Genomic DNA, 24,250 nt, shown 5'->3' on the forward strand with positions numbered 1-24,250 from the left:
AGGGGCCTGTGGGGAGAAGGGGTAGGGAGTGGGGGAAACACAGCAATTAGGGCCGCCCTCCAATCTGGCAATGAGCTCCCTGATAATTGAGCTCCCCAGCACCTGCCAGTGGGAAGCACTAACCACTCCACCTGCTCCTCCCTGGCCCAGTCCCTGCAGGTGGAGGGGAGGGGGCTCCGGGGTTGGGTTACAGAGCCCAGCTCTCTGCGCCCAGAGGGGATCCAGGTCCTGAGCCTGCTCACTCCACATCTCACGGGTGCCACGTCCCTCAGGTGGGAATCCGGGAAGAGCTGTGGACAGCGAAGTGCCCTCCTATAAGGAACAAGGGGTGAGCAGGCTGGAGCAGCACAGGTGACTGAGGAGCAGGAAGCCGGAGCCCCAGCCCAGGCACGCCCCCTTCCCCGCCCCCCCTTCCTGAGGTGATGCAACGGAGTGGGGGGGGGGGGGGAGGCTGTTTTTCCGAGGCTCAGGCTCCCCTGGGCCGTCCTGGCCCTGTGGTGCAGCTGGTCCCGGCTGTGCCGTGGCTTCCCCTTTCTGAAGCTGAGGGTGATCCAGGGCTGCAAGCCCTTCGCTCCAACAGCCCTGTTCCAGCAACACACTGAGCACGAGGGACACAGCGCGGAAGCCAAAGACCCTCGCTGAGATCAATAACCATGATTTAAAGTAAATTAAAAAATGAGTTTTTTCTAAAAGAGAAGAAACTGAGTATACGGTTAAGAATCTTTTCACGGGCCTGCACCGGTTTGGCTCAGTGGATAGAGCGTCGGCCTGCGGACTGAAAGGTCCCGGGTTCGATTCCGGTCAAGGGCAAGTACCTTGGTTGCGGGCACGTCCCCAGTGGGGGGTGTGCAAGAGGCAGCTGGTCGATGATTCTCTCTCATCGATGTTTCTAACTCTCTATCCCTTTCTCTACCTCTCTGTGAAAAATCAATAAAATATATTTAAAAAAAAAATAATAAATCTTTTCACGGTAAACGGCGGCGAGGGCACCAAGGCTGCGAGAGAACCCTGTCCGTGTCCCTCACAACACAGACAGGAAGCTCTGAGCTAATTAATCCTTAACATGGACGGTGTTAGCAAACTGTCTACAGCAACACAGGAACCAGGCAGGGTTTCCCCAGGAATGGAAGGTTGGCTAACGTTAGAAAATCAATGTAATTCACCACATGAACGAACTAAAAAAGATAAACCATATGATCACCTCAACAGACTTAAAAATCTTTTTATTAATTTCAAAGAGGAAGGAAAAAGGAATGAAAAGAAACATCAGCCGAAACCGGTTTGGCTCAATGGATAGAACGTCGGCTTGGGCACTGAATGGACCCGGGTTCGATTCCGGTCAAGGGCATGGACCTTGGTTGCGGGCATATCCCTGGTGGGGGGTGTGCAAGAGGCAGCTGATCGATGACTCTCTCTCATCGATGTTTCTAACTCTGTATCTCTCTCCCTTCCTCTCTGTACAAAATCAATAAAATATATTTTAAAAAGAAAGAAAGGAAGAAAGAAAGAAAGAAAGAAAGAAAGAAAGAAAGAAAGAAAGAAAGAAAGAAAGAAACATCAGTGGTGAGAGAGAATCATTGATCTGCTTCCTGCATGCCCCCTACAGGGGATCAAGCCCACAACGCAGGCATGTGCCCTTGACGGGAATCAAAGCGGGGGGACCTTTAGTCCTCAAGCTGAGGCTCTATCCACTGAGCAAACCAGCTAGAGCCCTCAATGGATGTGTTTGAAAAGTATTTGAGAGTCAACATCTGTTCCTGATTGAAAACAAAAACACACAAAAGCCCTCTCAGCCACGTAGGAGGGGAGGGACCCTCCTCAGCTGAGGAAGGTGAGGATCCTGTGGCCTCGGACAGAGGCACGGGTGGGGCTTCAAGAACCTCCCGCACAGCCCTGGCTGGTGTGGTCAGTGGTTAGAGCACTGTCCTTGCCCTGAAGCGTCCCAGGTCCCAGGTTTGATTCCCGGTCAAAGGCACATCTGGGTTGCAGTTATGCCTTATGGCCCTGTTGGGAAGGGAAGGAGGCAACCAATCTATTTGTCTCTCTCAGATCAATGTTTCTCTCCCTCTCTCTCTCTCTCTCTCTCTCTCTCTCTCTCTCTCTCTCTCTCTCTCTCTCTCCCCTCTCCCTTCCACTTTCTCTACAATCAATGAAAAAAATATCCTTGGGTGAGGATTAACAAAAAACAAACAAAAAGAAACTGCTGCACAGAAAGATAAAAGAACTTCATTGTACATTTCAGGAACTTTATGGGGGGAAAAAAAAAACCCAAAACTTAAACACCAAGCTTTCAACAGATCCCACAAAGACCCCTCAGGACCTTTGCCTTCCTGTGTCCACCAACCCTGAACCACCACCGGACCCCTGCCCAGTCCTAACCAAGCCTGCCCCTCCCTGAACACCACACCCTGGCCCGGCCCAGCCTCTGCAGCCTCCGGCCCCAGGCTTCCCTGGTGGCACCTCAGGGAGCCCACGCTCCTGCTGCTGAGAGGCCCTGAGTGAAAGCAGCGCCCTCCGATGGTGAAAGAACAGATGGCGCTGGGGAGGGTCAGGCTGAAGCACAGCCTCAGAGGCCAGGACCCCTGCGTCCACGGGTCTCCAGGGGCAGCCAGGAGCTGGGCTAAGCTCCACTCTGGGATCCAGAGAGTCATTCTGCGATGCTTGGCAGGTGCAGGAGGCGCCTCAGCAGACGGCAGAGCGAGAGCCAGAATGCAGCCGGATGGGGCCCGGTTCCTCCTGCTCATGTGAGCGTCACATTCCTCGGCCTGACTGCGTTCTCGAGCGGTTTTACAGTCACCGTCAGACACACATTGTGACTGCGTTCTCAAGCAGCTTTACCGTCACCGTCAGACACACATCCTGAAAACCCGCTGCCATCAGTGACCAGCTCATCCGGCCGCCCACGCCCACGCCCACGCCCACGTTCCTGTGGACGGGAGCCCGGTGCCATTCTGAGGCCAGACCTGGAGGCAGATCCTTCCAGAGGCCTGAGGGGAATCCTGGAACCATCCTCCCGCGTCCTAACAGAGAAACCCAGCCCACGCTGAACTCCAGCTGAGAAGTCACACCCCCTCTCCCTCCTGACCCGACCCCTTTGCGTGGGAACACGGGTGCCCTGTGGCTGCTGAAAACTCTGGCATCCAGCTGGGGACAGTGACCTGAGAGGAGAGGAGAACCCCCAGGCCTCGGCCGGATGGGCATCCCAGAGCCCAGGAGCCGGGGCGGGGGGGTGTGGGCATGAGCAGGTGGCAGCTGTCCTGTGGCCCCCGTGGTCTGGCACACCTGCCGCCCCTGGAGCTGACTGGCACCCACCTCTCACCCAGACGCCCTCAGGGATGCTGATGGAAACAGGGCGTCGTTCTAAGGCTGGATCCGGAGACGGTGTGGAGGCCTGAGGGGCATCCCGCTGGCGAGCACGCACGGCATGCTCAGTGGTGAGTGCCGCTTTTTGTCGAGGGCGGCTCAGAGGCAGAGCCTGACACCACACTCGCGAAGTTCCACACGCTTTGGGGTCCTGTTGGGACAGAGCCAGTCCAGGGGGTCAGTCCTGCCCCTCGACCCCACTGCCTTGGGCCTGACTGGGGCGCACTCCCAGCCCCCTCCCCACCAGGAGCCCCTGGGGTGGAGCTTGGGCAGAAGAGGAACCAGTCCAACCAGCTTCGCCAGCTCAGAGGAACCCGGTCACCGACTGCTCAGTCCAGTGGCTGCGAGAGACCTGCAGAGCCTGTGGGACAGTCGCGCCCGGGGGCAGCCAAGTCACAGGTCTGCCCAGTCACCGGCCCAGACACTGCTCGCCAAGTGGCCCTTGAGGAAAACTGGTTCTGCCCAGGGACGCAGAGCAGCACCTCTTTGGAGGACATCCCCGGGCACCCAGGGACATGCCTGCCTGCTCTGGGGGCCACCCCCACCGCCAGGGAAGGTATAACCAGGCTGGACACGAGAAGGGCAGTGGTCAGACTGTCTTTTCTCCCAGAAGCTCCTTGGCACCCCCCTCCCCCGGGGGCGCTCTGCATGCCCAAGGGAAGTGTGACCAGGCACAGCGATATCCTGTTTAGTCCTGACCTCCGAGAGACTCCACGTCACACACACACACACACACACACACACACACACACACGAGTGGCAGCGCTGCACCAGAGCCCCAGGACAAAGATTGCGTCTTGGGCTTCCTATCAGGAGCCCCCCGTGGAGTAAACGTCCTGCCCAGCGAGGCCAGGCCCCGTGGGGCCCCGCAGCCAAGCTGCGAAGGTCTGGGCTGGGGAGCCTCGGTTTTTGCGGGCGCCACTCGGAGGCAGTGAGCTGTCACCCAGGCGCTCGGCAGCAAGATGGGCTGATCCGCGTGCTTCCCCATCCATCAGACAACGGCCTCCGCACTCGGCCACGTGGCCCTGTGCTCAGCGAGCCACACCTGCCGCCACTTTCCCCAGTGGCGCCGAGGGGCGGCCGGCGCCAGCGTCGCCTTCTATCCGCGCCCGTAACCGGGCCAGATCTGCACCTGGCGGCCCGCTGCGGTGCGGCCGCCGCCAGGCTTTCCGGTCTCCTAGCAACGCCAAGAGCGCCCGCGCGCGAGGCGTCCGGAGCGGTGAAGTTCTCCCCTCCGCCTCCTCCCTCCCAGGCCCAGCACAGGGCCCGGAGGCCAGGAGCCCTGCGCCCTAGACTACACTTCCCAGGTCGCTCCGCGCGCGTCTCACAAAGCCTCGCGAGAATCCTGTACCGGAACCCACCTGGCGAGACTGGGCTCTTGCGAAGACCGCCGGGAAGTGTAGTTTGGGATTGGTAGTCTCGCGCCCTGGCACCCGGGCTGTGGTAGCGGGGAGACTACAAGTCCCAGGGTGCGTGGCGCTACCACCTGGAGGGCGGGGGGTACGAAAGAGGAACCCAAGGGGCGCCGGGGTGAGTGCAGGGCTGGGGGTGGGCGGGCGGCGGGGCCGTGGGGCAGGCGGGGGCGGGGGTCGAGGCGGCCTGGAGGTGCCGCCGCGCGGGCAGGACGGTCTCGGGGCGGGGCTGGGCGGGGGCCGGGAACCGGACAAAGGACTCGAGGGAGCCTCCGTAGCCAGACTTGGGACCCCGTCCCGAGCCCCCCGGGCCCCACGGCGCCCGCTGCGCCGGACCGTCCGGGATCCGCGGCCTCTTCCCCGGGGTTTCCGCGTTCATCGCCCCACAGCCTGGGCTTGGCCGAAACGTAGGTTTCGCCGTCGGTCACAGCCGAGCGTCGCCGCCTGAGGACGGAGTAGGTGTTTTAGCTCCGACGTGATGGAGACCAGGGAGTTCGGGTACGATTTTTACAGCATTTCAGGCAGCAGCGTCTGGTAAACGCAATTTCTGCCCGAAGCTGTTTGTGACCGAACTTGTGGCCGCCTTGTCCCATCGAATTCGCTTTTGTTCCGCGTGGTTCTCGGTGTCGCCTATCCTTGGGGGTGTCACCGCGCGGGCGGGGGTCCAGCGGGGTCCCACCGGCCTCGCTGTGTTCAGAAGCGGAGGAGGAGACAGCCGGGATGCGCAGAAAGCCCTTTTCCTGGCGGGCGCACTCCCACCTCCTCCCCCTCCCCCGCATCCCTCCCGAAAGCACAGCGAAGGGCTGTCTGGGCAGGTGGTTCCGAGTGGCTGGTGCCTTTGATGGACACACAGAGCCGTGGCCGGTGGACAGCAGAGTGTGGGCAGCGCGGGCTCTGCCTTGTCACAGACCAAAACTTCAAACAGGGTCCTGCCCTGGCTGGTTTGGCTCAGCGGATAGAGTGTCCGCCTTCGATTTCAGTCGGGCACCTACTGAGGATTGATCTCTCTCTTCCCTCCCTGAAATCAATAAAAAAACACATTTTAAAAACACTTGCTGATTGGTTTGAGAGAGGGAAAGAAAGAGAAACATCTATTTGCTCCACTTACTTCATTGGTTGCCTCTGGTATGTTCCCTGACCTGGATCAGACCGGCAGCCTTGTGTATGGGATACCGCTCTGGCCAGCTGAACTCCCTGCCAGGCCCCGAACCTTTTCCCGTTCGTCCAGTCAAGCGTGTGCCAGCACTGTGTTCGCTCAGCACGTCGGGTTTCAGATGGAGAAGCACGTGTTGGAGCGGCTCTTCACTCTGGCTCCCTTTGCTGGCTTAGCCGGCCAGCCGAACCCACACGGACGGTGACTTGCAGCAGTGAGAGAGGCAGGCCAGTGCACCTGAAACACGCTGGACCACACGTTCCCCACGCCCCTTCAGCCTCAGGCCCGGAAAGCAGGGGGCGGAGGTGGGGTCCCCCTGCTCTGGGTGGACGCCCAGCAAAGCCTTCCTGCTGGGAATCCTGTGGGCATGGTCGTCCTGCCAGGACCCAGCCCCTGACCAGCTGACCAAAACCATCCCACTCCGTTACCCTTCCTCCTGGCGTGCTTAGAATCGCCGTGACCTGAAGACGGTTCTGTATTGAAACCGGTTTTCCGTGCTCGCTTCGGCAGCACATATACTGAAACCGGTTTTCCGAAGGAAAATAAGAACTTGAAAGAACAAATAGTTCAGTTTAAATTCTCACCAAATTTCTCTTGACCTTGTAGACATCCTTTTACCCAGTTATTTGGCTTTGGGTCCAAAATAGAAAATGACTTGCATTTAGTCCGTGGTTTTGAGGTGTGACTCCCCTGCAGTGGCCGGCACAGGCTGTTGGACCAGTTTTGACCAGTGTGTCCGGCTGTGGAACTGTTTGCTGATGGTGCCAGGAAACAGCCCGTGGCTGGGATCTCCTGTGTGGCTGAATGTTTGTGCCCTGAACTCCCTAAGGCGAAGCCCTGGCCTGGGGGAGGCAGTTAGGGAGACTGGAGGGTGTGCCTGGCGGATCAGGGTGCAGGACTAGGGGAGGCCCCTGTCCTGGCTCACCCACCCAGGAGAGGCCCAAGCACACAGTGCGAAGACCGCCTGCCTGTCAGGAAGGCCCACAGCCGAGTCTCCAGGCACTGCGTTTCCCTGTGCGGAAGGAGGGCAGCGATCGGTTACTTGTTCTTCCTGCGCTCACGGCCCTGAGCACCTCCATCGCTGTTTCTGCCGAGTGCACTGTGTTCCTAGAGCCGACATTCCTGCAAGAAAACACTCGCCTGCCGTGTGCCAGGCGATGGTGTTGGGGTCCCCCCTGGAAGTTGGCAGGAGTTTGCTAAAGCTTGTCTGCCTCACGACGGGTCGTGTGGGCCTGGCTCTGAGTCCCCTGACAGGGAGGTCGGGTGTGAGTGTTGGGAGCTTTGCTGGAACCTGGGCCTGGGTCCTGACCAGCCTGTGTCTGCCCCAGAGGCACCCTCTCACCCAGCAGGTCCACATCGGGCGGAGAGGCTCAAGACGGATTAGGGTTTTACCAGGACCAACGAGGGATGGACGGCCACGCCCTGCCTGCACTCCTGTGCAGATGGCACATCACTCTTTCTGCCAGCCCTCCTCCCTCGGGAAGCTGTGGGCGAGGGAGCCGTCCAAACCCAGTCCGGGGGACCCTGAGCCCGGAGGCCGAGGCTCTGGCCTGGTTAGACTCCAAAGCCGTGGGCCTCACCTGGCACCTTGATTTGCAGGCCTCAGACCTGGCCGTGAGCCTCCTGACCGCAGAGCGCCAGGCTGCAAGGAGCTGGATGTCTGCAGCTCGCGTCCTGCGGGGCCAGGCCAGGTCCCCCGCCCGGCAGCCCTGCGCCCCTCTCCGCTGCGGACCCTGTGCTCTGGGCCATGGCGCTCCAGCGCGCCGTCCTCCTGGCCGGCCTCCTGGTGGAAGTTGCCAGCAAGTCCTCAGACAGCGCGGTGGGTGCCCTGCCCAGTGGCCTGGGTGCCAGGAGGTGAGGTTGGAGCCTGCGGCCCAGCCCCCTCTGGAGGCGAGCCATTCCCGGGGTCTCTGGTCTGGGAACTGACCGGCCTTCCCCTCCAGGGCCAGCAGTCCCAGTGCTGTGTGGACGTGGTGGACGCCAACACCACCTGCCCCGGCGCAGGCCTGTGCGGCCCAGGTGAGCATCTGGCCTGAGCCTCACAGCTCTCACCCGCTGTGAGGGCAGCAGGCGTGCAGACCGGGAGGTCGGAGGGCACGGCACAGGAGGGGTGGCCCCCTGCAAGCCTCCTTCCTGGCGTGGCCACCTCCTCGCGGCTGGTGGCAGGGCCCCTGGGGAGACTGGTGCTGAGCAGCCGGAGGTGTGGGAGGCGAGAGGCCGGCTGGGCCTGAGAGCGGGAGAGGGAGGGAGGCCCATGTGGAGCACGTTTGCTCGGCCTCCGTGCTCAGTGCTGAGGACGTGAAGAACATTCAGGGTGAAAGATACAGTCCTGCCCTTAAGGGTGCAGCTGGCAGGACGGGCTGTCCATCGGGCACTGGCCGGGCAGAGCTGGTTGCTGGCGGCAGCTGGCAGGTGTGGGGGGTTGGACGATGTGGGACCCGGCGGAGGGGCAGGGCAGCGGAGGCCACACCTGGCGGAGAGGGGTGCAGCCGTCCTCACCAGGTGGCTAGGTGGGGTGGCCTGAGCCTGGCGGTCAGGGCTGTGCTGTAGAGGCCCGTCCAGAGAAGGCCACACAACACTGCCTGCTTTAGGCCCCGCCCGGCCTCTGCTGCCACCCCGACCGCCAGACGGGAACGGACTGGCAGGCGCCAGCGGGCGCGAGCTGCCATGGTTGGCCCGGGGGCCTCCTCACTGCCTCTGTCGCACAGGCTGCTTCAGGCGCTGGAATGCTGACGGGAGCGCCAGCTGCGTGCGGTGCAGGAATGGGACCCACAGCAGCTCCGAGTGCAGAGGCCGTAGGTCGCCCATCCCCTCCCCACACCCATCTGGCCCGCTCTCCCGGAGGCCTCAGCTCGCCCGGACCCCTCTCCCCATCCCTCTGCCTCCCGGTCACACCCGCGACCCCTGCTGCTGTGCCTGGCTCCAGGGCTCCTCCCGGTCACACCCGCGACCCCTGTGGCTGTGCCTGGCTCCAGGGCTCCTCCCGGTCACCCCCCCCTCCCCGTCCCCCCGGGTCCCCACTGACAGGTGTGCCCCCACAGTGGCTGGCCAGGGCGAGCAGGCCCCCGCCAACAGGAGCACAGGGACCCCTGGGCGACCCAGTCCTGGTGAGTGCGCCGGCTCCCGGCTCGAGCAGGGCCTGCCCACAGGGCTTGGGGAGGGGGCATCGTCGGACCCAGTCCCACTGCCGACCCGACCATGGTGCTGGCCAAGCAGGCCATGTCCACGTCAGGGCCAGGGCCTCCCCGTGCACCCTGAGGGTCCCAGCAGGGGGAGGGAGCCCTGAGAGCCATGTCCACCCTCTGCCTCACTCCCAGCCCGCCAGGTCCCTTGTCCGTGTGACCGGACGTGTGTTCTCGGAGGCGGAGGACAGACACCCAGGGCCCGTGCTGTCCCTGACTGCTAAGACGTGGGGCTCCGCGGGTGCAGACACTGCAGCCAGACAAGGGCCCTCAGCTCTGGGGTCCCGGGGCGGGCACAGGACCCCCTCTTACCTGATGCCCACAGCTTTCCTGAGTGTCTCAGGTGCCCCCTCCCGCAGGCCTGCCCGTGCCTCCGGGGCCCAGTGTGGAAGGAAGGGCTGAGGGGGCCTTGCCTGCAGGGGGCCCTCGAGTGGCAGCCTCCCTCTTCCTGGGGACCTTCCTCGTCAGCTCGGGCCTCATCCTCGCTGTGGCCGGCTTCTTCTACCTCAAGCGCAGCAGTAAGCTGCCCCGGCTCTGCTACGGGAGGAACAGAGGTGCGTCCTCGCCCCCCAGCCCCAGCCCAGCCCCGACCCCCAGGGCAGGGCACGGTGGCTGCTGAAGGGAAGGTGGGCGTGCCTGGGCCACCCCCCGTGCAGGTGGGAAATGTGCCTGAAGGCCAGGTGAGGGCACGGTGACAGATGTGGGGCCCACAGCCCCCTGGGGAGGGCGCAGGCTGAGGGCCCCCGGTGATACCTGTGTTCTTCCCACAGCCCCCGCCCTGCAGCCCAGCGAGGCCGTAAGTCACCCGGGTGGGCCGAGTGCCCTCCCATCTGTGCCTGTACCCGTCCCCGTGTCTGACCCCGAGTCTGTCCCCGTGTCTGACCCCGAGTCTGTCCCCATGTCTGACCTGAGTCTGTCCCCGAGTCTGACCCCGAGTCTGTCCCCGTGTCTGACCCCGAGTCTGTCCCCGTGTCTGACCCCGTGTCTGACCCCGAGTCTGTCCCCGAGTCTGACCCCGTGTCTGTCCCCGAGTCTGTCCCCGTGTCTGACCCCGAGTCTGTCCCCGAGTCTGTCCCTCAGCGCGGCAGCCCCAGTCTCACTGTCCTCTCCTCTCAAGGCCGCGATGATCCCCCCACCGCAGTCCTCAGGTACGTCAGCGCTCACGTCTGCCGGCTGTGGATCGCTGCCTCCGGCCACAGGGGAAGCGGGACCTGACTCAGTGGCCTCACAGCCTCCACCCCTGGCGGCTCCGACGGCCAGGCCTCCCTTATCAGCCGGGGCTCCCGTGCCCTGTGCCCTCCGTTTGGTTTCTGAGACTCTGAGTCTGTCAGGGAGGAAGAAGGAGCAGGAGGGGGAGAAGAGGGGAGGGGAGGGGAAGGGGGAGCGAGAGGAGGAGGGAGGAGGGAGGGGGGAGAGGAGGAGGAACCCCCGATGGGGCCTCGGGTCACCCCGCCTCCCTGGGTTGGCCCTTCGCCAAGTCCCTGCTGTGCCCGAGGCCTGGCTTTCACTGCTGGGTCAGGCGTGTCCTGCCTCTGCGCGGGGGTGCCAGCGGGGTCTGCCCCCTCCCCCCGGCCCCACGCTGACCCACCTGCCTTCCCGTTTCAGTGCGGAAGCCGCGCTACGTCCGGCGGGAGCGGCCCTCGGCCCGGGACGCGGGCCCCGCTGCCGTCTCCTTGGTGGAGGCCCGGGTCAGCAACGTCTGACGGGCGCACCTCACTGCACCGCCGCCCACCACCGAGGCCGCCCAGGGCAGCTGTGCCCCCCAGGCCTCCGAGGCCTGGACTCGCCCGGCTCCGCGCTCAGCCCCAGCGGCAGGCGCGGCGTGGCCCCCGCCAGCCTCCTGCGTGCCCAGTCCTGCCCACGGCCGCTCAGCGTCACCGACCACAGCAGGCGTCCCCGAGACTGGCTGGGAGCCGGGCTGGGGGGCTCGGGGCCTCGGGAGAGACGGAGGGACCGCAGGCTGCCCCCTGCTGCAGCGCCGGCCAGACGCTCTGCCCACGGAGCCGTGTCAGCACCTCCGAAGGCAGTGAGGCCAGGCCACTGGGTGTTCCGGCCGGTGTCGGATGGGACCGGTCCCGAGGCCCAGGCACCTACAGGGCTGTCCTGGGCCGACCCCCAGCCCATGACCCCTGGTTCCAGGAGTTGCAGGTGTTTGCTGGTTTCCAGCCAACTTCGGACTCTTTTTAAGCAAAAACTCATTTGTAGGAAAGTCTGTTCCCCACCCAGAGCCCAGCCTTTGGGCTCCATCCCCCCAGGACACACGTGCCCACAGCACTGGACTCAGGGCCCAGCCCCAGGGAAGTGTCCTCCAAGCCCCCTTCGCCCGGACGCTGCCTGGGCATCTGGTCCCGTGACCGGCGGAGGGAGGCGGCTGCTACGGAGAAAGGAGTGTTGTGGCCACTTCCCGCGCTGGACTCGGCACTGGCCGCAGCCCCGTTTCTTCTTCAGTCTGCGGCCGGAAGAGGGCCCGTGTGGTCGGGCTCCGAGCCCTCGGCGTGGGGAAGCCGTCCAGTGTCCAGATTCGAGCGTGTCTTCCCGCCCAGCAGCCGAGAGCAGGGAGCCAGCGCAGACCTGGTCCAATAAACGTCCTTCTGCACCACAGGCCCCTCTGTCCTGCGCAGGTTGAGACCCATCCAGCTGCTGCCCCTCACGGGGACAGGGCCTGGGGAGAGCCCGCACAAGGACCAGGCCCCTGCCCAAAAGCCTGCGCCCCGGCCGGCGGGCGGGCGAGCGAGTTCCCACGCAGCCCCACCGTCGGGCGTTTCTCCGGCTCCCCGGGCAGGCAGGACCCCTCGGCTGCGACGGGCACGCTGAGGCTGCTGCTCAGAGGGCTTTTCTGAAGCAGGAGCAGCTGGCGGGCAACGTGGGAACCCCGGGTGGCCGGGGCCTGCACAGGACACCCATGGGCGCAGGAGGCGTGCCCAGTGGGCAGTGCCAGCTGGAGGAGCTGGTGAGCAGGGGACATTGATGTGTGCAGCAGGTGGCTAGCCACAGGGGTCAGGGCTTCGCCCCAGAGCTGGCCTGACAGCCTGGCCCAGCCCATGTCCACTGTTGCCTGTGCTGGGACACCCCGTCGGAGGTTTATGGCTCTTGGGGGGACGTCTGCTGGGCTGGGGAGGCGAGGGGTGCACAGCAGGGGCTGCAGGGACTCCCAGGCCTCTGTCCTTTGTTCTGGGGATGGTGCTGGGAACTGCCTGCCCCGCCCGTGGCCAGCAGCCTCCCCAGGGCCAGGCCCTGGCAGGGCAGGCCACCCGGTCCTTGAGCTGCGGTCTGCCCGCCGCCAGGAGGGAGGGAGCCTGGCCAGACCGAACCAGTGGCGGATGGGGCCTGGTACCCGTCCTGGAGGAGGAGGGAAGGCGGGCATAGCCGGGGTCCTGGGTGCCACGTGGAGGGGCTGGTCGCCCCCTTCGCCCACAGCAGCCCCGACAGCTTCTCCCCTCCAGGGGCTGGGTGGGGAGACCAGGTCAGGGTTCCCAGCGGCTCATGGGCCATAGGGAAGGAGGAGGAGCCCGCCAGCCGGGGTGGGGTGGGGGACACACCAGGACAGCTCATGCCCTCTGCTCCCATGTTGGCACCAGGCCAGGCTGGTAACGGGGACAAAACAGGAAACCACCACGTTCGACCAGGACAGCAGGTCTGGCGGGCCAGGCCCTGGAGGCCAGGCCAGGAGGAGGGAGGCCCCCACCCGCCACCTCTTCCTGCCCAGAAGCCCAGGGTCCCCTCGGCCCTCTCCACACCCTCCCAGCCCCAGCCCCAGCCCCACACCGGGCGCCTTTCCCCTGACCTGTGAGCCTGGGGGGAGGTCCCACCCTGGCCCCAGATAGCACAGGTGGTGTTGCTGGACTCCCCAGCCCATGACCCTGAGCCCCCAGGCCAGACAGCAGGGCTTGGGCACCAGAGGGGAGGGTGTGGGGGCTGGCAGGGCAGGTGGTCTGAGTGGGGCCTGCACAGCCCTTCCTGTCTCCATCCCTCACCCCTCACCAGCCCTCATCTGGACTCCAGGCCCTCATGGGCCACAATGGGGGTGGTTTCTGGGTCACAGCTCAGGCCAACGCAGGCGGGTGGGCACCATGCCCACGTCATGAGGGGCTGGGTCTCCCCGATGCCCCAGGAGGTGAGGTGGTTGGGGGTGCGCCCTGGAGTCACAGCTGCATCTCATTCATTCACCCAGAGCTAGGAGACTCCCTGAGAGCCAACAGGGGTCAGAGGTCATCAGGAGACCACCTATAGCAGTTGGGAGGCGGGGCTCAGGGCTTGACTGGGTGGGGCCTGAGGAGGAGGTGTGAAGGCAGAGGGCCCAGCCAGGGGCCTGAAAGAGCTGCAAGGTGGGGGCCATGAGGGCCTCACCCATCGGCAGCCATGCTCCCCTCCGAAGGTCCACGCATCTGCACACACGAGGACGCGCTGTCGCTCAGCCAGGGTAGCTTGTGCATGCTAGGGTGTGCATGTACGTGTGTGTGTGCGTGTCCGTGTGTGTGTCCCCGTCCCCACACAGGACACGTGGGGCCTCACACACCTACAGCCATGGCTGCTCCAGGTCTGGCCCTGCCTCCTGCCACGCCCACAGCACATTCTTGGGGCCTTCCTCTCCCCTCGCCTCTGGCCCCTGACTGTCCCCTGAGGAGCCCGGTGACCTCGGAGCCGGGATGTCCCCAGGAGCCTCAGGTTCTGGGAGCAGAGGGACCAGCACCAGGACACTGCCCTCTCTTGTCAGCAGCAGGGGCCCAGGCCCTGAGTCCAGCCCGGTGTGCACTGTTCTCGGCCGAGGGGGCCAACCTGCATGACCCCAGGAGCTGGGGGCGGTGTCAGGTATGGGGACATCGGGGCACGGGTGGGGGGAGGGGTGCAGTCTGTGCCACTGGGTAAACCCTGGCCCCTCAGCCCAGCCCCCAGGCCCCAGCCGGCCCCGAGGTCTGCAGGACCCCATGCTGACCGGCTGAAACTGCTCCCATTCCCCCCAGAAGGACTTCAGACCCCTGGTGGGTCGGGGGCTTCCTTGGCTCCAGGGTCCCACATGTGTAACCCAGGGTGCCGGCAGCAGTCACCCCAAACCAGTCCTGTGACCCTCCTGGTCCCTGAGGCACCCTTACCTTTGACCCCACTCCTTGGGAGTGCTCCCAGCCCTGACCTCTCACCCAGCCCCTGGACCCAAAGGCTGTGGGGGCGGGAACAGGGGCAGCAGAATTCCAGGTCTGGAGAGCCACGCGTGTGAACATTGGGGTGACACACGTATGGACACACATGTCAGCAGTCGTGTACATGATATGGGGGACTGGATTGAGAGCTGTGGAGGGGACATCAGTGAGATCACAGGGTGTAAGGACCTGGGCTGAGGTGCAGAGTGGGGGGCTGGGAGGCCTCAAGGGCTGCTCCAGGCACCACCCTCAGACCTGTCCAGGCTGTGGAGGCCTGAGTGACCGCAGCTGCGCCTCACCCTCTGCGCCCAGCTCACCAGGCGGAGGACGGGAGGCCAGCCAATCCCGAGGCCGAGGCCACGCCCCCGGCCAGCATGACCTGAGTCCATAAATACACCTGCCGGGGCCCAGCCCAAGGACTCACACCTGCTCGGCACGCACACTGGGACACGCAACCCCTGCCCTCCACCTGCCAGGAGCACGCAGAGGCGCACCCGCCAGCCCAGCCGCCGAGACAGCTGCGACAGCCGAGGAGGGCACCTGCCCCAGGAGCCCAGGCTGGGCCCGGCCCGGAGAGCACTGCCTGAGCAGAACCAGGAGCCGCGGAGCCTGGCCCGGGCCGGCCAGGAGCACCATGCCCCGGCCCCGCTGACCCCCGGCCGCCAGGTAAGGCCCCTCAGCCGGCTCTCACCTCTCACCTGGACCGGCTCGGGGTGGGGCAGCTCCTCGGGGTGGGGCCTCAGTGCCAAGGAACCGGTTATGTGGGCTTGCCAGCGGGGGGGCGGGGGGGGGCGGGCGGCCAGTCCCCCAGACCTGGCCACGGCCACAGCCGCGGCCTGACCCGCAGCCACCCTGTCCCCAGGGCATGGTGACCTCCCGTGTTGGGATGCGGGCACTCGTGACATCACAGTGACGCACCCCGACTCAGGCTCGGTCACCGGGGAGCCTTCATGCGTGTCATCCTGGAGTCATCCCCCCACTGACAGCAAGTCATGGCCGGGCCGCCTCGGGGGCCTCCTGAGCTCCACGGGGCCAGGGATGGGGTCTTCCCAAGGCGCTGGCCTCCTCTGTCCACCAGGTGGAGACCTAGGCCCAGGGGAGGGGCGGGTGCAGCACTGGGCAGGCTCCTGTCAGCAGGCTGGCCACCTGAGCCCGGCCCGGAGACAGACAGGGTCCCATGGGAATGGGATGGGACAGGAGGAGGCAGCTGTGTGCTGGGCCGAGGACAGAGGCCTGTGTATCCTCCCCTCGAGTCCCAAGGGCTGACTCAGGCCCCTGCCACCAGCAGACGGGCTGGCCCTTTGGGTTTGGGGCACGGCTGGGACACAAACCTTCCCCAGGCCACCAGCCTCCACCCTACTCAGGCCTCTCCATCCCCTATAGGCCGGCTTGGCTCAGCCCCAGACCCAGTGCTGACCTTCCCAGCCACGCCTGGCACCCAGCCACGTGCCTACACTGGGATCCGTGTCAAACCCACTTCACTGACCCAGAGCCGAGGCCCGCTGCCAGGTGTCCTGGCTGAGTCCCCCACCCTCCAAGCTGCCTTTTCTGCTCATGGCTGTGACATCCCATGACCTGGCCCAGCCTGGCCGAGCCCAGATGGGAATGGTCACTCCACCTCTGCCAGGCGCACAGCCAGGGCAGGGCCAGCCTGAGGCGTCCCCCTGGCACTCAGCACGGCACCCTGTGCACATGGCGTCCGTCCGCAGACCCATCCGGCTGCCTGCCCCAGCCTCGGCGTGAGGTGCTGGAGGGGGTAGGACAGGGTGCAGGTGGCACCCACAGGTGGGCAGTGTCTTTCCTGGGCAAAGGGGAGAGGGACAGGCTGACCTCTGGAAGGGGCAGCCTGGGGTCACTCACAGTCTCTCTCTTTGTCCCACAGCTCTTAGCCATGTCGTCACGCCAGCAGGTGTGGCATACAGCCACGCTGCCCCCCAGCCTGGGCAGCCCCACAGCCCCCCTGCCCAGGTCCCCCAGCTCGATCAGCGACCCCAGGTCCCCCACCACCCCCAGCTCGGTCAGCGGCCTGAGGTCCCCCAGCTCGGTCAGTGGCCTGAGGTCCCCCAGCTCGGTCAGCGGCCTCAGGTCCCCCGGCTCGGTCAGCGGCCCCAGGTCCCCCGGCTCGGTCAGCGGCCTGAGGTCCCCCAGCTCGGTCAGCGGCCTCAGGTCCCCCAGCTCGGTCAGCGGCCTGAGGTCCCCCGGCTCGGTCAGCGGCCCCAGGTCCCCCGGCTCGGTCAGCGGCCTCAGGTCCCCCACCACCCCCGGCTCAGAGAAGGTGGCCTCTCCCCTGGAGTGCTCCATCTGCTTCTCCGGCTATGATAACATCTTCAAGACGCCCAAGGAGCTGTCCTGCACCCATGTCTTCTGCTTGGAGTGCCTGGCACGGCTGGCGGCCGCCCAGCCAGCCGGCCGGCCGGGCAGTGAGGCTGTGCCCTGCCCGTTCTGCCGGCAGCCCACCGCCGTGCCCGCCGACGGGGCCCCCGCGCTGCGCACCAGCCGCCAGCTGCAGGCCAAGATGCCGGCGCACCTGCAGCGGGAGGAGCCGGTGTGGCTGGAGGGCACCAAGCTGTGCTGCTGCCTCCCCCCCTCCGCGCCCGGCCTGGCGACGCCCGGCTTCGTGTGTGTGGACGTGGGCCTGAGCAAGCCGCCCGAGCCCGCCCTGCCCGCCCCCAGCCCCAGCCCCAGCGGCCGCCCCCGGGGCCGCCTGGCCCGCTGCTGGGCCCGCTGCGGGGACTGGAAGCGCATGGCGCTCATCACGGCCCTGCTGCTGGCCCTCTTCTGCGTGGTGCTCTGGCCGGTGCAGTGCGCGCTCAGGACCGGGAGCCTGCACTGCCTGACCCGGCCGCCCGCCATCGCCGCGCCCACCACCGTCAGCTACCCAGCCACCTTCCCGCTCGGGCCACTGGCCGACGACTAGCTGTCCGTGCCCATGGGGGACCCAGCCCACAGCCGAGGGAGGAATCAGTCCCAGGTCCCCACAGGAGCCCTAGCATCTCTGGGGACCCCATTTGGCTCACGGACCCCACTCTGGGGCTAGATCCTGATGGCTCCCCAAAGCTTCCAAGAATAATGGGCTCCCGTGAGCCCCAGAGACCACCCCTACCTCCCGGTGAGGAGCCCGAGGCCCAGCACCGCCTGGCCAGGCCCCGTACGCGCTGTGAATCGCCCACAGAGGCAGCCCCTGTGGGAAGGGAGGGGCCTCACCCTCACATTTCACGCGGCTCCTTCCCCAGGCAGGGCCGGCCCTCCCTGGGGTGGGGGCGCTGAGCCTGCCCCCGGAACTGCACGTTTGTAAATAAATTATTTTGTATCCACATCTGGGAAGGTCCTTGCCTGTGCGCCCTCCTCCCTGTCCCACTGACCCCCACCCACCGTCCAGCCCTCCCCAGAGAGCCTCAGTCCAGAGGACACCCCTGGGTCCCACTCCAGCCGTCCCTAGGGCAGGGGCCCCAGCCTCCGGTACAACTCCGTCTCCTCCGTGCTGAGGGGCTGGGCAGTGTGGGTCTTGGCTGCCCCCCAGGACCCTGAGCTCCCCAAGGGAGGTGGGGGGACCCAGATCACCTGGGACGGGGGAGCGGGGCCCGGTCCAGAGCCCCCTCCTCCTGAGCCGATTGAAACCCAAGAAGACAGGGCCCTGCGATCCTGCGGGAAGCCTGACTGGGGTGCTGCAGAACCCCTGAACCCCAGGAACCGAGGGTCACGGGGGCACAGAAGCAGAGGTGCAGATGTATGTCCAACAGTCCACATACCACAGTCCCCCTCCGGGGCCTGGCTGGTAACGGGACAAGCCCTGCCAGGCGCCCCCCTCCCCTCGCCCCGGGGTTTGCTCTCAGCCCCAGGAACCCTGCACCACCAGGTTGGCATGGCCAAGAGAGGCCCGGCCGGTTATGGCTCAGCATGCTCACCCCTCACCCCAAAGCCCTGGACTTCCTGCTGCACCCAGCTGAGCCTCTGGGGGGTGGGGACCCCAGAGAAGATGGCCTTGTGGGGCCGGAACACCACCTTCCCCGGCCCCGATCTCAGCACAGGACCACGGAGCACAGACCACGGGGGGGGGGGGGGGGTGTGACCACAGACCGCATGACAGTGACACCGCACCCCGTCAGCACGCACACACACCCGTCAGCTACGTGCACAGAGCCTCGCCCTCATCGCGGGCAGGGCCAGGCATGTGAGGTTGTACATGTGGTCATATGAGCATCTCACACATTCAACAGGTATTTATCCATGTGTGACTGCAATTAATGGCCTGAGCTCCGACCACTGCAGGCAGGGCTGAGGGCAGGCTCTGGAGCAGGGGTCGTGTGCTGGGGGCAGGGGGCAGGGGTCGTGTGCAGGGGGCAGAGGTCGTGTGCATGGAAGATACAGGGAAGCCGGCACAAGCACAACTGGCCATCAGGTCACTGGTCACGTGTATCACACATGCAGGCTGACACTCAAGCATGTGGAGCATAGGGTCGCACATGGTCACTCCCTGCTGTGCAGGTGGTCACTGGTGGCCTCTCACCCTGAGAGACAAGACACAGCCCTGAAACCCTGCCCCCCCCCCCCTCTCCCAGGAGTCCCAGAAGGGCCAGGACACCGGGATCTCCCAACTGCCTGCCCTGTGTCCAGTGTCCAGGTCTCACGCACGGGCAGGCTCCTGGACAAGCTCTAGGCTGCTGTCCTCCTTTTTTATTTATTTATTTATTTATTTATTTATTTATTTATTTATTTATTTTAGAGAGAGAATAAGAGAGAGAAGAGAGAGAGAGAGAAGAGAGAGGGAGAGAGAGAGAGGAGAGAGGAAAGAGAGAGAGAGAGAGAGAGAGAGAGAGAGAGAGAGAGAGAGAGAGAGAGAGAGAAATGAGGGGCAGAGACAGAGAAACTGTGTGAGTGAAAGCCAGCATCTGTCGCTGCCTCCTGTTCGCCCCTTGGTGATGGAGCCACACGGTCGCTAACTGTTTGAAGTGAGTGGTGGTGCATTATCGCGGCCCCTGAGTGGGATCCAACAGCAGCCGTTTGGTGCAGGGGACGAGCCCAGCCACCTGAGCTCACCCACGGGGCAGCCAGTCCTGCTCAGGGGCTCAGCCCCCGGGGCATGGGCGCGGCCCCAGTACCGCCCCCCGAGTCTCTGGTCCTCGGCCGGGGTCTCTGGTCCGCGGCCGGAGTCTCTGGTCCGCGGCCGGGGTCTCTGGTCCGCGGCCAGGGTCTCTGGTCCGCGGCCGGAGTCTCTGGGTCCCTGGCCGGAGTCTCTGGTCCGCGGCCGGAGTCTCTGGTCCGCGGCCGGAATCTCTGGGTCGGCGGCCGGAGTCTCTGGTCCACGGCAGGAGTCTCTGGGTCTATGGCCGGAGTCTCTGGTCCGCGGCCGGAGTCTCTGGTCCGCGGCCGGAGTCTCTGGTCCGTGGCCGGACGCCCGGTTCTGTGGGTTTTTGCGCTCATGCCCTGGTTGTGTCCGCAGGTTCTGTGGGTTTTTGCGCCCATGCCCTGGTTGTGTCCGCAGGTTCTGTGGGGTTTTGCGCCCATGCCCTGGTTGTGTCCGCAGGTTCTGTGGGTTTTTGCGCCCATGCCCTGGTTGTGTCCGCAGGTTCTGTGGGTTTTTGCGCCCATGCCCTGGTTGTGTCCGCAGGTTCTGTGGGTTTTTGCGCCCGTGTCCTGGTTGTGTCCGCAGGTTCTGTGGGTTTTTGCGCCCATGCCCTGGTTGTGTCCGCAGCTCCTGGCCGGGACCCCGCCCTGCCCCCCGCCGGACCCAGACTCGGGCCAGCTCTCCGGTGCTCCCACGCATGCCACAGGCCTTGGAGCACAGTCGGGCTCCGCGGAGGGCTCACCTGGGAGGTGGGGTGCGGCTCACCATGGCGATGCCATGCAGGTGCTGCCACCCACACTTCAAACCTGAAGAAGTAGGAAATGGGGTCTCTGAATGGTCTGCCTCAAAACAAGAAAAGTTCTATTGGGACGTACCCACAAATTACCTGAAAGATGGGGAAATGGGTAGCTAGCGATGGACATTACTTTGAATAAAACATTTTTGATGTTTCTCTTGAAATTATCGTGTTTTCTTTGATTATAAAATCCGAATCATTAAACGGTTAAAAATGTGGATTAATCATCAACCGATTAATAGTGCAGATTAACTATTAATCAGTTAATAATGTGGATTAACCACCAACTGGTTAATAATTCAGATTAACCATTAACTGGTTAGTAGTTCAGATGAACTTTTAACTGGTTAAAAATGTGGATTTTATAAGCAAAGAAAACACGATAATTTCAAGAGAAACATCAAAAGTGCTTTATTCAAAGTAATGTCCACCGCTAGCTACCCATTTCCCCCATCTTTCAGGTAATTTGTGGGTATCATCCCAATAGAATTTTTCTTGTTTTGAGGCAAACCATTCAGAGACCCCATTTTCCACTTCTTCGTAACTTTTGAAGTGCTGCTCAGAAAATGCTGTGCCATCGATCAGAACAAGCGGTCATCTGAAGGAGCAAGGGCTGGTGAATACAGCGGGTGGGTTCATACTTCCCAGCAAGATCTTTTAATGTGTCTCTAACTGGTTTTGAAGTGTGTGATGGTGCGTCATCATGAAGCAAAATTACTTTGCTGTGTCTTCTGGAACATTCTGGTCGTTTTACGATCAAAGTGTGGTTCAGATTGATTATTTGTTGTCAGTATTGATTAGTATTAACAGTTTCACCTGGTCTTAGAAGCTCACAATACACCACACCTTCCCAATCCCACCAAACGCAGAGCATTGTCTTCTTTCCGAAGCCTTGCAGTCGATGTTGATGGTTGACCTGGATCAACCCATGATTTTGTGCATTTGGGATTCTCAGAATAAATCCACTTTTCATCGCCAGTCACAATTCGATGCAAAAAAGTCTTTTATGCCGTTGAAGCAACATTTTATTGATGACTTTTTGGTTTTTCATTTGTCTTTTGTTCAGTGGATGTGGCACCCATTTTCCTTCCTTTAAAATCTTTCCCATTGCTTGTAAATGACTGGAATTTGTTTGCTGAGCAACGTTTAATCTTTCTGCAAGTTGTTTTTGAGTTAGACATGCATCTTCATCCAATAATGCTTGTCATTGTTGGTCTTCAAATGTTTTCAGTTGACCTGGATGTTCTTTGTCTTTCACATCAAAATCATCAATTATAAAGCGTTTAAACCAGCGTTCGCAAGTATCTTGAAATGGAGCATGTTCACCATAAGCTTCCCGAGGTATTCAGCAGCACTTTTCTTCAAAATGTAGTGAATTAAAACCTCCCGCAGATGCTCTTTTTTGGCACGAAATTCAACACTTTAAAGCGTAAAAATATCTGTGATGTGAACACCTTCAGCAAATTTGACATGAAGTTTTGAAGCTTGTTGTCGATACAACAAAATAGCACACTTAACAAATCGCATATATGTCAACATATGTGTAACTCCATGTATTAAAAAAAATCCGCCTCATTAGCCCGTGCACCCCGGAGTGCTTCACTGTGCGTGGCAGCCCCTCCGGGGCAGGCCGGGGCAGGCCGCAGGGTCAGAGCAGGTGTGGCTGTGACCCAGGAGAGGGGGCGGGCCTCAGGGGATAAACCGGGAGGAGAAAACCAAGGCCAAAAGGAGTGGTCAGCAGGGCCAAGGCAGAGCAGGAGGGGTTGGGAGGACCAGACGGGGTTCCGGGCTCCGGAGGCCCTCCCCACCCCCAGAGCTTCCTGAGCCTGAGAAGCAGGCTGGGTCAGCTGCGCTGACAGGTGTGTCTGCTACACCCGGCCCAGAGGCAGCACGTGGGCTGCGGATGGCCTGGTGGCAGGTACACCTGGCTGGTCCATGGCCTGGCTTCTCCTCTGGGTCACTCTGGAAGGGGGTGTGGGGCAGCTGCTGCTGTTTCCAGTGACAGGACACATGCAAGTCTATGCAAATGCGCGCCCAGCAGCCCAGGTCCCTTCCGCCTCAGCCTGGGGCGGGGCTCCGGACAACGTCTCGTCCAGCTCTCTCTGAGGACCCCTTGGGGCCGCCACACCCTCCCCCAATGTCTCTCGTCCCGCCGAGGTCTGCAGCTGGGGCGCCGGCTCTTCCAGGACCTGCAGCTGACCAGGCACAGCTGCCTCATGCACCGGGCACGCTCGTCCGCCCTGCAGGAGGCTCAGGTGGGAGATGCCACTCGGCCTCCAGGGAGGAAGGGGTCCTGCCTCCCCCTGTGGTGGGGAACGGCCACCTTCCCTCGCGGGGAAGGGTGTTCCTGGGTCGTTCCTCGGGCTTGTTCTCTGGCCACTCCTCCTCCCTCGGCCCTCCTGCCCCTTCAGCACCAGGCAGGACTGGGCTGCAGCCACAGCTGACCCTTCCCCAGAGCCCGCAACCCCACCACCACCCTGACCCCTTTCCCAGACCCAGCACCCTGCAGCACCTCACTGTTCCTTCCCTGCACCGCCTCAGACTCCTCCTAGAAGCCCTCTCACCTGCGTGTGTGGCCTTGAGCTCCCTCACACGCTGTCGGTGCTGGCTGAGCCGACCCCGTGGCCTTGAGAGCTGGCAGGGAGAGACCCGTGTCCAAGCTTAGCAGGGTCCCCAGCGCCTCCCAAGGACAGCTGCCTGGCCCACACCTGCCCATCGGCCCCCCTGCCCCTCTGCCCGCTGCCTTGCACCCTTTCTGCTGGGCAGGGGAGTGGGGGCCCCCAGGGAAGCAGCCCACTCTGGACCCCATGAGTCATGGTGGAGGGCACGTGACCCCAACTTCACCATAGGATTCTTCTGTGGCTCTCAACCCGCCGCCCCGTCTCCAGCATCTTACTTCCTGAGGCTGCAGGGCCACCACCGCCTCCCAGGAGCACACCCACCTGGCCGCTGCCTTTTACCGGGAGCAGATGAGACTGGGTGACCGGCGACCACAGTCCATCCACCTTGTCCGGCGGCTGTGTGAGAGCGGACAGCAAACGCCCGGCTTCCTCTGACTCTGCCGCACTAGGAGGCATCCCGACATCCCTCTTCCTTCTTTTTTAAACAATGGAATTGTACATCTTGTTGTTATTATTATTATTTCAATATATTTTTATTGATTTCAGAGAGGAAGGGAAAGGGAGAGATAGAAACATCAATGATGAGAGAGAATCATTGATCGGCTGCCTCCTGCATGCCCCACACTGGGGACCGAGCCCACAACCGGGCATGTGCCCTTGACTAGAATCAAACCTGGGACCCTTCAGTCTGCAGGCTGATGTTCTATCCACTGGGCCACACCAGCTGGGGCCCGTCATTTCTTTTCCATCAGCAGCTTCTCAGCATCCTTGCCAGACAGGTGCCCATGGTAGGACCCGGGGCAGGGTTGGGAGCACAGGTGAGACTTGGGGTCACATCTGCCCAGGTGAGGGGACACAGAGACAGAGACAGGCCCACCCAGACCATCTGTCCTGCCCCTCTGACCCTCCCCTACTCAGTCTGCAGGAGGCTGGGCAGGTAGGCCCTACAGGGCCTGGGGTGGCCACCAGGTGGCAGCCTGGTCCTCAGCAAGAAGGGGAAAGGCATCCTCCCTCCCAGCCCCGCCCCCTTTCCCGTGTTGCACCCTCAGGCCTCGCAGTGCAGATGGGGAAACTGAGGCTGGGAGGACCTGCTCACCCACATCTCCAGCCAGAAAGGCAGGGGTGAGGCAGCTGCAGGGCCCTGTGCACACTCGCCCCTGCATCGGGTGCCTGGGACCCTGGTGCGGGCAGCAGACAGCCCCTCAGCTTTGCTGCAGCTGTGGGGGGTGAGGGCGCCCCCAGACCCTGCCCTGGGACACTCACACTCGCAGGCGCACACACTCAGACGCCGCTGCTCTCTGTCGGACGAGGGTCCTGCCACCCTGTGGTGCTGCCCCGTCTGCCAGCAGAGCCGTTTCCCCGCCACCAGGCAGCGCAGTGCGTGGCCAGAGTCCACACCGGTCCGAAGAGTCGTGTGTTCTGGACCTTGATGCGGGGCACCTGGTCATGGCGCCGGGAAGGGCAGCCACTGTTGGGGGATCCGCCCCCTGTCGCCCCCTTCAGGGCAGTCCCTATGCTTCTCC

At 63.2% G+C, this 24,250-nt stretch overlaps 2 protein-coding genes across 26 annotated transcripts; both read left to right on the forward strand.

Annotated features, from left to right (window-relative positions):
- The first annotated feature begins 4,946 nt into the window (after positions 1-4,946).
- On the forward strand, positions 4,947-11,712 carry CUNH1orf159 (chromosome unknown C1orf159 homolog). Of its 7 annotated transcripts, none has more exons than XM_045581216.1 (8): positions 4,947-5,273; positions 7,528-7,747; positions 7,872-7,947; positions 8,970-9,035; positions 9,579-9,664; positions 9,881-9,906; positions 10,228-10,258; positions 10,716-11,712. In XM_045581216.1, the coding sequence occupies exons 2-8, from the start codon at positions 7,585-7,587 to the stop codon at positions 10,811-10,813; spliced, it is 546 nt and encodes a 181-aa protein (XP_045437172.1). In that variant the 5' UTR covers positions 4,947-5,273; positions 7,528-7,584; the 3' UTR covers positions 10,814-11,712. The 7 variants fall into 7 exon arrangements, with proteins under 7 accessions (XP_045437172.1, XP_045437173.1, XP_045437171.1 ...); XM_045581217.1 differs by having other exon boundaries at positions 4,947-5,230; XM_045581215.1 differs by lacking the exon at positions 4,947-5,273 and adding an exon at positions 8,637-8,723 and having other exon boundaries at positions 7,552-7,747; positions 9,470-9,664.
- Positions 11,713-13,897: 2,185 nt separating this feature from the next.
- Positions 13,898-17,559, forward strand: RNF223 (ring finger protein 223). Of its 19 annotated transcripts, none has more exons than XM_036436470.2 (3): positions 13,898-14,911; positions 16,128-16,240; positions 16,277-17,559. In XM_036436470.2, the coding sequence occupies exons 2-3, from the start codon at positions 16,137-16,139 to the stop codon at positions 17,160-17,162; spliced, it is 990 nt and encodes a 329-aa protein (XP_036292363.1). In that variant the 5' UTR covers positions 13,898-14,911; positions 16,128-16,136; the 3' UTR covers positions 17,163-17,559. The 19 variants fall into 19 exon arrangements, with proteins under 19 accessions (XP_036292363.1, XP_036292366.1, XP_036292364.1 ...); XM_036436473.2 differs by having other exon boundaries at positions 13,899-14,911; positions 16,128-16,213; positions 16,304-17,559; XM_036436471.2 differs by having other exon boundaries at positions 13,900-14,911; positions 16,304-17,559.
- The last annotated feature ends 6,691 nt before the right edge of the window (positions 17,560-24,250 follow it).

This window comes from Pipistrellus kuhlii, unplaced genomic scaffold, assembly GCF_014108245.1.
Source record: "Pipistrellus kuhlii isolate mPipKuh1 unplaced genomic scaffold, mPipKuh1.p scaffold_m20_p_137, whole genome shotgun sequence".
NCBI classification, from domain to species: Eukaryota; Metazoa; Chordata; class Mammalia; order Chiroptera; family Vespertilionidae; genus Pipistrellus; species Pipistrellus kuhlii.